This window comes from Zootoca vivipara, chromosome 15 (assembly GCF_963506605.1).
Source record: "Zootoca vivipara chromosome 15, rZooViv1.1, whole genome shotgun sequence".
Taxonomy (NCBI): Eukaryota; Metazoa; Chordata; class Lepidosauria; order Squamata; family Lacertidae; genus Zootoca; species Zootoca vivipara.
Genome location: NC_083290.1, coordinates 1,858,943 through 1,875,129, shown reverse-complemented (window position 1 = coordinate 1,875,129; position 16,187 = coordinate 1,858,943). Strand labels below are relative to the sequence as shown.

General features: G+C 48.0%; 1 protein-coding gene across 3 annotated transcripts in view; it reads right to left on the bottom strand.

Annotated features, from left to right (window-relative positions):
- Positions 1-16,187, bottom strand: part of TAOK1 (TAO kinase 1) — a 61,473-nt gene that overhangs the window by 9,167 nt on the left and 36,119 nt on the right. For 2 of the 3 annotated variants that reach the window (XM_035139109.2, XM_035139108.2), the window contains exons 5-17: positions 15,266-15,311; positions 14,484-14,580; positions 12,674-12,787; positions 11,635-11,726; positions 10,527-10,620; positions 10,039-10,120; positions 8,457-8,624; positions 7,226-7,429; positions 6,961-7,098; positions 5,602-5,871; positions 3,776-3,904; positions 2,435-2,638; positions 836-1,075 (exon numbers count right to left, since the gene is read on the bottom strand). In XM_035139109.2, coding sequence (XP_034995000.1) covers positions 836-1,075; positions 2,435-2,638; positions 3,776-3,904; positions 5,602-5,871; positions 6,961-7,098; positions 7,226-7,429; positions 8,457-8,624; positions 10,039-10,120; positions 10,527-10,620; positions 11,635-11,726; positions 12,674-12,787; positions 14,484-14,580; positions 15,266-15,311 — 1,878 coding nt within the window. The remainder of the gene's footprint in view (positions 1-835; positions 1,076-2,434; positions 2,639-3,775; positions 3,905-5,601; positions 5,872-6,960; positions 7,099-7,225; positions 7,430-8,456; positions 8,625-10,038; positions 10,121-10,526; positions 10,621-11,634; positions 11,727-12,673; positions 12,788-14,483; positions 14,581-15,265; positions 15,312-16,187) is intronic. The other variant, XM_035139111.2, reaches the window with a different exon arrangement.

Below are 16,187 nucleotides of genomic sequence, written 5' to 3'. Positions count from 1 at the left end.
AACACCATCTAGATAAGACGGGGTTATGTAAACAGGAGGAAATTTGAAAATGCGCTCAACTTGCATAATTTATACAGGTCACTGAGCTGGGCTTTCCTTGGCACAGGATCTGGGTCACCAAGGTGCAGAGAGCCGCCTCTGGTCAGTTGCCCAAGCCAGAGGGAGAGATGCATGGCCCATGTGCCTCACCCAGTTTCCTGTTCCTGAGACAGCAAAGTCAGAAAGACGGCTGGAGCCTTGGACCTCCTTTTGGTGGGCAATGCAACTCTTCCTTCCCTTGGCACTCCTGGCTAAACAATCGGCTTGGTGGTTCCTCACTCATCTATCTTCTGGGGTAGGCAAAGCGCCAGGGGCAAGTTTTGGGTTCTGCCTCAGCCGGGAAAGGAGGAGCTGGGGGAAGGGCTGCAGCCCAGTGGTAGAGCATCAGCTTCACTCCTTGACAGCATCTCCAGGCTGGGCTGGGGAAGATTCCTTGCCTGAAACCTTGGAAAGCCACTGTACACAATGTACTGAGATAGATGGACCAATGAGCTGGGCTCACTGTAAGGCAGCTTCCTGTGCAAAGGACATGAGCCCCAGAAGGCAGCCTGGGATCACACAGCCCCAGAGGTCTCTAAACCCAAGAGGCAGGGGGAGACGACACCAGAAGGCAGCAAATAAAGGGCTGCTGGAACAGCCCTTCGGCCTGCAGACTAAAAGCTTGAGGAAACAAATATGTCTTCCCAGGGGCTCAATATGGGCCGAATGCCACAAGTCCTGGGCAGTGCCTCCCCGCAACACACAATGGGGCCCAAGGGAAGAGGGCTGCCTACCTCCACCCCCTGAACCAGCTCACCTTGAGGCTCTTGGGCTGCTGCCGCACCTCCATGACATGCTTGCGCCGCAGCTCCCTCTCCCGCCGCTTGTTATACTCCAGCTGGTTGGTGAGCTCTGTCTGGTGCTGGAGCCGGATGAGCTCGCAGCGCATCTTCTGGATGGTGTTGAGGTGCCGGAACTCCAGCTCTTGCATGGACTCGTGCTGGCGCAGCAGCATGGCATGCTCCAGGTCCTTCTGTGTCTGGCGCTTGTTCAGCTCCTGAGACACAAGGAGAAGGGGAGTCATTCAGGGGAAGCGAGGAGAGGGGACATCAGGACCAGCCAAGCCTTTTCCTGACTGGGTCAGAGAGCCTGAGGCAAAGGGGGCTGCCAGGGGAGGGGAGGAAGGGGGAAGCTGTCCCCTCGCAGCCAGAGATAGATGGCCTCTGCACATGGAGATTCCATTATGCTACCACAGCTAGGAGCTGCCAACAGACTCAACTCCCATGAATGCCCAATCACCCTTTAGGGAAAAAGGGTCTCTGAGCTACAAACCACCACCTCTATCTATTGTTCTTCATCTTGTTTTTAAAGTACCTTATCCCATTTTATCTCATTTCACACTGCATCAATGGCTGTTGGCTATGAAGAGCTTTATAAATCTGAACAATTATGACTTGTGATCTGAGAGAGTACTTCTGAAATGTGGCCTGCTTCTGCCCATCCTAAAACATGGCTGTTTTACTCAACCATCAATCCAGCTGCTCAATCTGTAATGGCCACTGATTGCATTTTTAAGTTTTTCTATCCTTTCACAGTTTTCCTCCAACCCTGATCTGCAGTTGGGCTGGTTGTTTTGATTATTGCTGTACAGAGCCCTGAACTCTTTGGACAGAGGTCAAGTCAAGCCTTCCAGGATCACCTTACCCCATATATGCTCTCTCAACCCCTTCAATCAGCAGATCCAGCACTGCTACAGGTGCAACACCCTATCTGCATATGTAAGAACTTCTTATTTTAGTGTGGCAGCACCCACACTTTGGAACGCCCTGACTGTTGATATCAGGCAGGTGCCTTCATCGTATTCTTTTTGGTGACTTCTAAAAACATCCTTATTTAGACAAACCTATCCAGATATCTAGAACGCTGCTGCATGGTTTAATCTGTTTTTAGTTTAATAACTTTTCAAAAAAACAAATTATTTTTGCTGATTATGATAATGCTATTGTTTTATCTGTTTAGTAAACCTCTGTTGTTGTTTTTTACAATCAAGCAGTGTATAAAGATGGAGGACTCAGGAAATTTAAAGTCCTTCTTCACACAGTGCATAGCTAAACTGCGGAACTCAGTCCTACAGGAGGCAGTGATGGCCACCAACTTGGGTGGCTTTCAAAGGGGATTAGACAAATTCACGGAGGAGGAGAGGGCTATTGATGTTTACTAGCCATGGTAGTTACGCAGAGGCAGCGATGCTTCTGAACACCAGCTGCTTGAAACCACAGGATGGGAGAGCACTCTTGTGCTTGGGTCTTCTTTGCTGGTTACCCTTTGGGTACCTGTTTGGCCACTGTGAGAAAAGGATGCTGGATTAGATGGGTGTGGGCCCTCCCTTCCCTTCCCGGCGCCCTCCTATGCACACCTCCCGGACAAGGTCCTGCTCCAGGTTGTGGCGCCCCAGCAGCATCCGCCGCTTGAAGCGGCGGCACTCCAGCTCCAAGTACTGCCGCTGCCGCCGGAGCAGGTTGGCCTCCTCCTCCGCCTGGAAGTGCTGGATGTTCTCCTTCTGCTTGGACAGCCACTCCTGCTTCTCCTTCTTGGGAGTGCTCTGGTTCTCATTCAGCTCCTGGAAGGAACAAGAGCAGGAAGTCTCCCGTCACAGGGGGCAGGGTTCAATGCAACATCATGGGAGGGGAGCTGCCTGCTGCCCTTGGAAGCCCTGTAAGAATAATCTCCTGCAGGAGGACTGTGAGCAACGTAATGGGAGGGGCTGTTTCTAGGACCGAGGTGAAACTGTCAAGCTCCCTTGTTGTTTTTGCTATTGGTTGGTGGATGTTGCTTAAGGAATCTTGTTATATTTGTAGTACTGAAGGTTTGTTTTTTGTATTATGTTTGCTATTGTGTTGTTTTGCTATATTATTATGACATTGTTTTTGTTTTGAAATGCATTTCTGTTTTGTCATAAACTGCTCTGTTTGTGGAAAAGCGGCATACAAATGAAATGAATAAATAAATAATATGAGTTAACTTGGCTTGTAGGAAGATGGGAGGAGGGGAGGAGGAAAGAAGGCTCCTCTCTATCTACATCCTTTGGTATTGCAAGGAGTGCAGAGATGAGGGCACACACGGTTCAATGGAACAGAGAAGCAGCAAGAAGGGGACATTCTGCCAACGGAGGGTTCCCTGCCATCGTGGACGGATATTGTACACCCAGGATAAAAACATCTATGGGAACAGAAGAATCATTGCTGAAGGACAGGCTTTCCATTCCACGGGCACAGCCTGTAATAGGCAAATTTCTGCATGAGTGGCTAAGCTAGACCAGGTACAATATTACAGGAATGCCAGCGGTGACATTGTCCCAGAAAAGAGAGGGATTTTAAAAAATTGGGTTTTCGGACAATGCAAGAGTCAAACCTCTATAAAACAGGACAAACACCCTTTTCCTTCCTGGCTTTTGACAGTTGAGGTGCATGTTTTTAGGATCCACCTTATTTTTATGGTTCTAAGTTGTTTTTAATGCTGTAACCTGTCATGGGACCTTAAGGTGAAGGGCAGGTAATAAAAAAATCAACAACTGCCACCACTATTTCAAAAAGCCCTGCTAAGCAAAAGTGCTAGTGATCACAAGCATCTTGAATAATTGTCTTAATTGTACAAAAAGGCAAACTTTTTCTAACTGCCAATCAGCCCGGTGACTAGATGGATGGTCTTTTGCTGCCATCAGTCCCCCCCCCCCAGCTTTCTAAGAGATGAGCTTTACCTCTTTGAGCTGTTCCTTGCGCAGTTTATACTCTCTTTTCTGGGATTCCAGGAAGCTGTTCAGCTCTTTCTTCTGCTGGGCTTGAATGTGCTGCTGAAACTTCTTCTCTTCGTTGGCCATGATTTTCGCCTACCCAGGAGAAAAGGCCCAGGAGAGAGTGGTAAGCGGCTCAGGGGACAACCAAGGGCAACAATGTCTGCATCATCAGATATGCTTGAAATGCAGAAACAGTAACACAGGCCTGCCTATTCACACACAGACACTCTGAACACAAGCAGAGAATGCATTAAGCCAACCTCTGCCAGCCTGGGGCCCTCCAGTAGTTTTGGAAAACTCCCACCAGCCCTTTGGCTCCTGGGCCAAGTTCAAGGTGCTGTTGTTGTTGTTGTTGTTGTTGTTGTTGTTAATTTATTATTTATACCCCACCCATCTGGCTGGGTTTCCGCAGCCACTCTGGGCAGCTTCCAACAGAAAAATAAAATAAAATAATCGATTAAACATTAAAAAGCCTCCCTAAACAGGGCTGCCTTCAGATGTCTTCTAATAATCTGGTAGCTGTTTTTCTCTTTGACATCTGATTGGAGGGTGTTCCACAGGGCAGGCGCCACTACCAAGAAGGCCCTCTGCCTGGTTCCCTGCAACTCGGCTTCTTGCAGTGAGGGAACCGCCAGAAGGCCCTCAGCGCTGGACCTCAGTGTCCGGGCTGAACGATGGGGGTGGAGACGCTCCTTCAGGTATACTGGACCGAGGCCATTTAGGGCTTTAAAGGTCAGCACCAAAACTTTGAATTGTGCTCGGAAACGTACTGGGAGCCAATGTAGATCTTTCAAGACCGGTGTTATGTGGTCTCGGCAGCCGCTCCCAGTCACCAGTCTAGCTGCCGCATTCTGGATTAGTTGTAGTTTCCGGGTCACCTTCAAAGGTAGCCCCACGTAGAGCACATTGCAGTAGTCCAAGCGAGAGATAACTAGAGCATGCACCACTCTGGCAAGACAGTCTGCAGGCAGGTAGGGTCTCAGTCTGCGTACCAGATGGAGCTGATTGACAGCTGCCCTGGACACAGAATTGACCTGCGCCGCCATGGACAGCTGTGAGTCCAGAATGACTCCCAGGCTGTGCACCTGGTCCTTCAGGGGCACAGTTACCCCATTCAGGACCAGGGAGTCCTCCACACCTGCCCGCCTCCTGTCCCCCACAAACAGTACTTCTGTCTTGTCAGGATTCAACCTCAATCTGTTAGCCGCCATCCATCCTCCAACCACCTCCAGGCACTCACACAGGACCTTCACCGCCTTCACTGGTTCTGATTTGAAAGAGAGGTAGAGCTGATGAACACCCAGCCTATATTAGTATAGAAAGCCCTTAACAACTTGGTACCAGTTCACCAACGAGATTGCCTTACCCCATATAATGGTACAGGTGCCATGTAATACCCGTTCTGCATTTGTAAGAACTTGAATCTTTTAGTGTGGCCTCACCCGTACTTTACAACTCCTTGCCTATTGATATCAGGCAGGCACCTTCACTGTCCTCTTTTCAGCGCCTATGAAAAATATTCCTACCCAGATATTTAGAAAGTTGATGTGAGTTTTCATCTGCTTTTAGTCTATTGTAATTTAAACTTTTTGAAAGTCTTAAAGTAGTAAAATGATCAGCAATATATATTTTCTTGGGTAAACCACCTTGAGGGTTTTTCATTTAACAATTAAGTGGTGTATAAACTTTATAACATAAAACAAACAAACAAAAACATTTGGAGGGCACCAGGACGAGCAAAGGCCACATTGGCTTTGACCTATGGCTGGTCTGAGTTGCCCAACCCTTACCGGAGAAGCTGTGCGGAAGCAGCTGCCCCCTACCTCCTTCTCCATTGCCGCCTGGTGCTTCTTGATGAGCTTCTCCATCTCCGCCGCAAAGTTGTTGCGCTGGGTCTCCAGGTCCTTGTCCAGCCGCAGGCGGTGCTCGTCCATCTCGGCCTTCAGCTTGTTCTCCAGGGCCATCAGCTGCTTCTGGTGCTGCCGCCGCATCCGCTTGTAGCCGGACATCTGCTCCCGGAGCTCCGAGTCTTGCTCGTGCTCCTGCATCTGCCTCGTCACCTGCAGGGAGGGCGGGGAAACAGACCACAGTGACTCTGAGGAGGAGGAGAGGTTCCCCAAGGCACGTGAGCGCAGGCCTATGGGCTGCACAGCTCAGTATTGAAACGCACACTTGGCATGCAAAGAAGTCTCAGGTTTGATGCCTGGCAGCATCTCCCAGTAGGGCTCGGAAAGGCCTGGTATGAAATCCTGGAGAGATGTTGCCACTCCGTGTAGATAGTACTGAGCTGGATAGACCAACAGTCTGATTCAGTGTTAGGCATATTCCTATGTCCCCATTAAGTCAGCCCTTAACTCATAACCATGAGGACTAGAATCTTGTTCTATTTTTAGGGGAAGATACATAGCTCAGCAGTAGAGCCCCTATTTAGTCTGCAGAAAGCACCAAGCTCCATCCCTGGCATCTCTGGATAGGGCTAGGAAATAACCTTTATTTGAAACCCTGGAGAGCTGCTGCCAGTCAGTGTGAACAGTACTGAGCTAGGTGGGCCAATGGTTTGACTCTGTATAAAGCAGCTTTCTACTTCTCTCTTTCCTTTCTATGTCAGCTGAAGGAATTGTTATGGGGAATACTGGGGGCACCCCTCAGCTAGCAAGCATCTAGAAAAGCAACGTGTTAGAGAATCAGATCTCCTCCTCCTTTTGCAAAAAACATTTTATATATAAAAAAACAAGCAAAACAGCATTTCTCTCAAGTTTAAAAATTGTCATTGTGTTCATGTTACAAGACTGTCTTGCAGGATAAGGAGTCCAATACAGCTGCCCATTAAACATAATGGAAAGGTTTCTCCTTAAAAAACAACCCAGGAATTGGCTTTGCCCCTTGTTTTTGCTAAGTTGGCTATTGAAGCAAAATAAAAAAAATCCTTCAGTAGCACCTTAAAGACCAACTAAGTTTATATTTTGGTATGAGCTTTCGTGTGCATGCACACTTCTTCAGATACACTATTGAAGTATGGCTGTTATGAGTTGAATCTAATGTTACTGAGAGCAGGCATTACACATAAAAAACCAACCCTGAAAAGCCCCACGATTGTCGACACTTAGCCAAGGGCCTAACCCGCTCCACAAAGAGAGAGTTGAACCTACCAGTGACGCTGTGCGTATAGTAGCAAAGTGCTCTCGGTTGCGGTAGTGGGATCTGTGGCGAGACACTTGGGGTGGAGACACTTGGGGTTCCGACGCTCTCGATCGGGGGTCCGGATCCTCCCTGTAGTTTTCTTCATCCTTGGGAGGAGGAGAAATATCAGCGGGGCTGATAGATTTAAAAAGAAACCTCTTGACCCTTTTGGCTCCAGGTGGGCCATGGGAAGAGACACAGATCATGCCCTCTCTGGGCTGCTGTATGAATTACCGGCTTCAAGTGGATGACGGAGCTGTTGGACATCACCGTGTGGTCACCCTCCATCATGTCCAGCTCGCTCCTGTCGTCCGAGGCATCTGGAAGACTATTAACACTACTGCTTTGGCTACTGGCACTAATGGACATGCTGGGGATGGACTGGTTGCTCCCGACACTGTTCACTGTTCCCGTCCGGCCCATGCCGTGGTCTTGCTCCTGAAAGGGAGAGGGCAGAACATCACAGAGGGTTGTTAGCAGGGCGACCCACTGCAGCTGTAACATGAGAACCGTTGCCAGTGAGGCGGCAGCACACAGATCTCTTCCCAACTGAATGCTCAGCTTTACAGGTAGCCAAGGAAAGGTCCTGAGTCTTTTGGGGAAAGAAAATGTCATTTGGGTCTGCCGGACATTTGCTAGTTTCACAAACAAGAGCACGGATTCAAATTCCGTTGCTTGGCTGGCCTCATACAGAATGCTCAGTTCTTGATCTAGATCTTATAGGGGGGAATTCTAAAGGATAATTCAGACCTTGTTAAATACCAAAGAAAGAAATCGTGTGAATAAGTTGTAAAATACTGAGAATTGTCCCAAGAGCAGCACTTACAGCTGCAAACACACACACACACACACACACACACACACACACACACACACTGCCCTTTGCCACAGGTGAGAATCCAACAGGCTTGGATTCAGCAATGCTCTCTTTTCAAAAGTTACCAGAAAGGAATGTTCTGCTACAATTTTAAAACACGACCCTTGCAAACAAGCAGCACCTAACTGCTGCCATTCCAGGCATTGGCACAATCTTCACCCAACCTGGTGCCCTCCAAGTGTCTGGGATTACAAGTCCCTTTGGCTCCAGCACTGTGCTGCCTGGGGCTGATGGAAGCTGTGGTTGAAAACATCCAGAGAGCTCCAGGCTGCATGAAGGCTGTGCTAGCCGAACTGCAGCAGGAGGAAAGCCTTGTTGCATGATGGAAGGGAAGGCCGTGGCTTGACAACAGTTGAAATTCACAACCCTGTTTTCAGAGGGGAAGGGCAAGCCACTCACCCAAACTGCAGAGGGCAGTTTATGGTGGACATATCCCAAGATACAGGTTAAGCTCAGATGGAGATATATGAATGGGCTGCTGGGAAAGAGGACCGTGGTGGCCATGCCAGAAGCAAGCACCACGCAGTGATGAGTAAAAGGCTGGTGAAGAATTCCTCCCCACCCCCCAAGCCCAGCCTCTGCTTCTACCTCCTCTTCCTCCTGGGTTTCCACCGCGGGCCCGTTGTGCGCCTCCTGGAAGAGGAGTTTCTTCATCTTGCGATACTGAAGATTGTCCAGTTCTCTGACTGCATCCTTTGTTCTCTGGATCAGGTCTATTAACACTGTCTCAGGGCGCTCCCGGAGGACAAACACGTGCTGCAGCAGAAGACACAAGCGGGCAGGGGAGTGTCAGTGCCCTGTGACATCAGGCTCTGCCCACAAACCACAGCATGCCATGGCTACAGGCAAAGTGTTCTCCTGGACTGGGAAAAGATGTAGGTGCTGACTGCAGAGCTGGTCTGGCAAGGCTTCCGTCAGTCTGAAGCCCAGGGAATCCCTTGGCCTGGCAAAGGCTTGTGGGAAGCTGCATGCAGAAGTGCTCAACTGGAGGGTCCCAGGCAGAGAGACCCAGCACTCGAGCTCCAGCATGTTTACTCCCTGTTTAGATAAAAGCTCACCACCACCAGAAACTCTTAGCTATGATTCTATGACTTAGGATGTCTGGAAGCGCAATATTGCGCTGGGTCAGTCCATAAAGGAAAAAGAACCTCAGGGAGCAGCTGATGGCAGAGACCACGACCCAGGTAAGCCACTGCCAGTTGGAGCAGCTTCAGGATAAGGCAGCTCCATGGGCTTTGCTTAAAAATAAATGTAAATAGAGAAAGCATATTTGCAGTGAAGAAGAACTACCATCAATAGTGAACAACACACACACACCCGCCCCGGTTGCTGCTGTCTCTCAGCAGAGCAAATGAAGTTAGATCTACAGGGAAGATGGGAAGGAGAAACAGAATGGCCTTTTCAAAGCAGCAGGCAACTTGTACACAATCTGTGTCAGGGGAAGGAAAAACATGGGAGCGGTAAGATGGGAAGCCTGCTTGCACGCGTGTGTGGTGGTGGTGGGGACTATATATATATAGAAAAGAAACACACACGTGATGTAAATAGATGAAGAGGGAAAAGGTAGATCGTTCGTTAACTAACATGTAATAGGTATTCACGCAACTCAAAGGTGTAAGGAGGTCGTGTACTGGTATCCAGATATGAAGATGGGAAGCCCCAAGAATGAGAGGCCTGACAAGTTTGCTAAGAGGATGGATGGAGGAATGTTGAAAGGTTAACTTACAAGGCTCAGAGTGCTGACCATCAGGTCACAAAATAGCCAGGTTCTGCTAGGCTTTGGGAGAAAATGATACAGTGGAACCTTGGTTTATGAACACCTTGGTTTACGAATTTTCGGTTTACGAACGCCGCGGACCCATCTGGAATGGCTTAATCCATTTTCCATTACTTTCAATGGGAAAGTTCGCTTCAGTTTATGAACGCTTCAGTTTAAGTACTCCGCGGACCGTCTGGAACAGATTAATCCACTTCCCATTACTTTCAATGGGAAAGTTCGCTTCAGTTTATGAACAGACTTCCGGAACCAATTGTGTTCATAAACTGAGGTACCACTGTACGTGAAAACCATGGAAAGACAAGACTGAAAGCGTAACTGACACATGCGATTCTAATATTGGGGGGGGAGGGGGGTTGCTGACAGATGAAGAATAAAGAAAGCCAAGCAAACCTTCAGGAGCTCCTCCGATGTAGGCCTGTCTTGGGGGATTTTCTGGAGGCAAGAATCTACAAAGTTTCGAAAATAATCAGACCTATAAGGGGTAAGGGAAAACAGAGGTTTTAAACTATTGTTTAGTCAAGGATCAGGGTGCCCCCCTCCCAGGCCTTTCCAGACACAGTGGGGCGCGGCAGCCTTTTTCGCCCATGTCAACACATCACTTGCACAGGATCATTGCAGAGGAAACACAGCAGCTGGGACTGAGGGACCAGAAGCCACTGCAGGAGAGGCAACCGCCCACGATTACAATCCAACATGGCAAATGCTGCTCTCATGCAAACATTGCTGTGATGGATCTAACAAATTTTATTTTTGCTCAAAAAAATAAATAAATCACCAAAGTGCTCACTTATAAACCCATTTAGGTACGCTGATTCCGAAACCCAGACAAGTGACCCCAAAACATGTTGCTACCTCTCCTCCTTCGGCCATTCACTCACCATTCATTGGACTGGAGTGTAGGGGATTCATTCTGCGCTATGTGATATAAGGCACTCATTGCGTTCATATTAAACAAGGGAGGCTTCCTTTCCGCTGCACAGAAAGAAAAAAGTGTTTGCTTAATGGGGGGGGGGAAGCAACTGGTGGCGCCCCAGCCGGCCTGTGCCTGATCCTTCACAGAACCAGGTGGAGCGAGTTCACTTGCACCTGCCAACCCCTCCCGCCCCTCACTGCAGCAGAGGTGGAAATGCCATGACTGTTGCACTTTCAATGGCCAAGTGAGCCCCCCAAATGCCAAAGGGGTCGAGGGGGGGGTGTTTCTCCAAACTGATGGATGTTTTGCACAGCCCTACCACTGACATATCTGCTTTCTACCAAATCCTTTTATTAAAGCCACCTAAGAAATCACTGTCTCTTATGTCAGAAAGTTCTGCAGTTTAACTAGAAGCTGTGTGGAACCCTAACCCCAAATTCTAAAAATATGAATGAGGAAAGTTTCTTTCTGTTCCCCTCCACCACCACAATTCATGAACCTCTCCAACTTATCTTTTCTTTTTAAAAGACCCACACTCCATTTTTTTCCGCCAAAGGGGGAAAATGCTCCAGCCCTTGATCGACTTTGGTTGCTTCTTTTTCTATCTTTCCCAGTTCCAAAATCTTCTTTTTTTAGATTGGTCAACACATAATTTAGCATCAGTGCTGCTGAAATACAGGAGGCCTCATCACTACTGGCATTCTGCTGGCTCTCAAAGACATACCGGTTTAGACTGCAATCCCTTTGATTTCCTGACCTGAACATCCTCATCTAATCATTTTAACTGCTGTTTTAAACTGCTTAAATTATTATGCTGCTTTAGTGGTTTGTTTTATTGGACAGTTTAATTATGGGTGCTTTTTAATGTTTTGATGAAATTGTTTTGTTGTGTATTTTAGTTCTGTGGGGATATATTTCTGTAATTGGTTTTACACTTATAAAACCACTTAGAAGCCATTTTGGCAAGCAAGCAGTATATTATTATTATTATTAGTAGTAGTAGTAGTAGTAGTAAGAAATGTACAACTTTTGACTGGGAGAAGTCAGAGCTCAAACAGGCGGACATGGCCTACCTAATTCAATACACGTTATCCCAAGTGACCACACGTCAACTTTACCATCATATTGCCCTTCATCCATGGCTAAAATCACTTCCGGGGCCATCCTGAAGAGAGAAAAATTAAGGTGCTTAGCAGATCCACTCACCAAAATCCTTGACCATTTCTGTCTTGCTCTTTAGGATGAAGACTAACACTGACTACTAACCAACACTAACTAGCCTGAGGTGTAGAGAAAACAATACAGGATATGAGTATATCTAGAGGCCTGGGGTCCCAAGGATGCTACGTAGTTGCTTGAGGAAACCCAGTATGTGGTGGGAACACAAGCAGGGCTGAGGGCTCCTGAAATGGCAGAGCAGGGAGAGAGAGAGAACGTATGTCTCGCATGTGGGTGTGCTCTTATCATCCTCTCCCTCTACATCATTTTCTTGAGTCACTTAATCTTCACCAGGAGAAGGGAAAGGAGAAACCAGGATGGGCCAGAGAAAGATGCAATGGCAACTGGGTGTCCCTTGGGACTGGTAGGGTGGAAGGCAGGATGACTGACAGCAGGTGGAGCCAACTGGCTGTAAGTAAGAAAGCAGGCAGGTGGGGCAGAGGCCCTCTTCTCATGTGCTCACACCTACGGTACCTCTACCTTAAGGGGAAGGGCTGTAGCTCAGTGGAAGAGCATCTGCTCTGCCTGCAGAAAGTCCCAAGTTCAATTCCCAGCATCTCCAGGTAAGAGAGAGACCCCCCCCTGCCTGAAACTCTGGAGACCTGCTACCAATCAGTAGGGGACAATGCTGACTTAGGTCTCACTAAGTATAAGGCTGCTTCCTATGTTCCTATCCAGTCTTCATAAGCTATTTCAGGAAGTACTAAAGGGGGATGTTGTGCTGGCAAGTGGGAAACGACTCCTTGCCCAGACTCCAATATTTACACCCTGGAACGACAGACCTGGCACTGAAGTGATCTCCTTTCCAGCCCACTTTAAGGGTCACCCACTTTAAGACCATTCACTGCAAAACATTAACTCCCACAGCAATGCCGATGCTGAAGCCTTCCTTACCAATATGGTGTCCCCACAAACGAATTGGCAGGAGATGCTATGGAAGCAGATCCAAAGTCAGCGAGTTTCACCTGGCCTGGTTCCGTCAGTAGGATGTTTCCTGCCTTGATATCTCTGGGGAACAAATAGAAGTCAACATGCCATGCTTGTTTGCTGGCCCCAACACAGGAACAGCCTGCTGCCCCGCCCCCCTTCATGGATCTTGTAGGACTACAACACCCAACATCCCACACCTGCTGGGACTTGCGAGTTATAGTGCAAAGCATTTGGAGGGCACCATGTTGGCTACCCCTGCCATGAAGAGAATACATACAAACACAGCTGTAGGGAAGGAAGGAAGGAAGGAAGGAAGGAAGGAAGGAAGGAAGGAAGGAAGGACTAGCATCACCCCAAAACATCTAGGGAAGATGAACCAACACAGTGGCAAGGGGGCGTGAGCGCCTACGTGCTCCACTAACTGCAATCCTGCCCCCAACAACAGGACCAATGAACCCATCCTGTGTCCACCCTGCTGTGGAGCCTCAAATAAAACCATGGGGTGGCAGGCTTCCTGTTGGAGCATCTGGTTGGCCACTGTGAGGGTACTGAACTAGACAGGCTGCCATTCGCCTGCCGCAGGACATGGGCTCATGCCCTTCAAAGTCACCGCAGGTTCAGGCTGCCAGTAAAGCTTGGAGGGTCATACCTAAGTAAATTATACTCAAAGCAGACTGACCTGAAATTAAAAGCCCTGGGCGAGTCACACCTAGACATTTCAATGGTCTATTCTAATGAGGATGACTAACTCTGGATACAACTTAAGTGTGTTTCGTGTTTATTTTCTGATAAACCAACCCCTTGTTTACACTGATCAGCCTGGACACAGATCCAGCTCCAAGAGCCTTCTGGCAGTTGCCACATTGCGAGAAGTGAAACTACAGTGTGAAGTGAGAGCCAGTGTGGTGTAGTGGTTAAGAGCGGTAGACTCGTAATCTGGGGAACCGGGTTTGCGTCTCCGCTCCTCCACATGCAGCTGCTTGGTGACCTTGGGCTAGTCGCACTTCTCTGGAGTCTCTCAGCCCCTCACCTCACAGAGTGTTTGTTGTGGGGGAGGAGGGGAAAGGATATTGTTAGCCGCTTTGAGACTCCTTCGGGTAGTGATAAAGCGGGATATCAAATCCAAACTCTTCTTCTTCTCTTCTACAGGGAACCAGGCAGAGGGCCTTCTTGGTACTGGCACCCACCCTGTGGAATACCCTCCCATCAGGTGTCAAGGAGATGAGAAATTATATAACATTTAGGAAACATCAGAAGGCAGCCCTGTATAGCGAAGCTTTTTAAGGTTTAATGTTTTACTTTGTTTTTATATATGCTGGAAGCCACCCAGAGTGGCTGGGGTAACCCAGTCAGATGGGCAAAGTACAAATATATCATCATCATCATCATCATCATCATCATCAAAACTGCAGCTCCTCAAATCTGCCTGATGTACTGAAGAAAGTTGAGTTGGATTTTTAATCACCTTATTTGCTTAATTGTTTGAGAAAGGCAGTGGTAGTTGGGGTCTTTAGAGCACCTCATGAAGACTCTAGATCTGCATTGGGGAGTTTTAACACATAACACACAGTGACCTGTACACAAATGTACCCCCATACTGTGTATGTGTCTGCCCTATTAAGTCAAGTTATCACTGCATGTTCTCTGTACACCTGACGAAGAAAGAGGGAAAGCCACCCCATTTAGAAAACCACAAGCTTTTTGCCCAGAAAAACCATAAACACAGGTTAAGTTCAAGCGGGCACCACTGGTGATGTCGTGTGGAAGAACTTACCTATGGATCATGTTGTGAGAATGCAAGTATGCTAAACCTTGGAGAGCACCGTGGGTAATTGCAGCAATTTCCAGCTCTTGCAATGGCTTTTTATGGACTTGAGGAAAGAGAAACTCAGTTAGCAAAACAGGAAGGGCACAAGCTGAATATGCACGGTGCTGACTTGACGAGGCCCATTAAGGTAGGCGACAACACAGAGACGGCCAGGTGGATTTGGGAACAAGACAGTCTGCAGTGTGCCCTGAGATGAACTCAAGAGCCGGCACAAGTTACTTTATTGCCTATGTTTCCCCAAATATCAGTTTGACAATCGGCATCCAATCTGTCAAACACATCACAAGCCTCCACAAACGAACAAATGAGCAAAAAGGTTGTAAAAGGTTAACCTCTCCCCAGCCACTATCAGGGGTTCTCAAATAACAGCAGCACAATGAAAGCTCACCTTGCTTCATCAGGCTACTACAAGGAAGCATCCAGCATTTTAAGAAGGTAGACAATTAGGTTAGCAGTGGGCCTTGCCCCCTTACAAAATCATTTTGTGGGTTACATCCCTTTGCTGAGCAGCACCAGGCAGGGTCAAAGACTCTACGTAATCAAATAGGGAGAAGTTGTCTGATTGGGGAAGGGACCGGTGAGAGGGAAGCAGCAGAAAAAGACCATCAAGTTTTGAAAAATTGGCTCTATAAAATACACCTAATGGGGCATTCCAGGGGATCTCCCTTTCCCTCCCTTTCACACAGCATGGGGTCACCTGGCAATCAAAGGGACTGAGAGGAACATACCTTCTAATAAATCTGATGCTGATCCTAAACAGTATTCCATAACAAGCTGTATAGGACAGAAGGGGGGGGGGAAGTGTTAGTAAGCGCTTCGAATGGCAAGGGTGGCACCCCCAATGCCCTAAAACAGGGTTTCATGCCAACCTGCTCCTCAGACAGAACCCCACCACCCCCATATTCCTCAACAGGCGGTCCATTAGCTTTCTTTGGACCAACCCTCCCCAGTCTTTCCCCACGGCTTCTGTACAGGGTAGCCATACAGAGGCAGCCTGTCTCCACCACCAAGTTTCCCTCAAGGTGTCCCAAAGAAATATGTTAGCAGGGCCCCGACTGTCAACCTCCGATGATTGGGAGGAGCCCTTGCCCACCTGTCCATTTGACTGAGGAACAACATTGCCAAAGTTTTAAAGTATCTCACAAAAGGCACGTCTATCCTGATCTTCAGGAACATGCCCCCTCTCTCTCCTCATGTTGATTGCTATTTATTTCATTTGTGCTTTATAGTTGCCTCCTATGAGGCATCCTGAACTCATTTCCAGGATTTATATGCACAGTCACATGCATAGAAAACCAACTGCATATATAAAAATAAAAAAACCACCCAGTTATAAACATAAGAACAGTTTAAAAGACCAAAAACACATAGATAAAATCCACTCCATCCCCAAGACAGACACCAACTGGGATAAATATTTCAGAAGCTTGTCAAAAGGGGGAGGTGTCTTTTGCAGAGAAGGTTCCTGTGGGATCCTCATCAGAAGAGCGTTCCAAAGGGCAGGTGCCACCACAATGAAGGCCCAGTTTCAAGACTGTGCAGAATGGAGCTCCCGATAGGAAGAGACCTGCGAGATGCCCACTCCTGCCAAGCGCAGTGAATTGTTGGGTGTGTAAGGGAGGTATCCTAGCCCCAAGCTGATACTTTTTA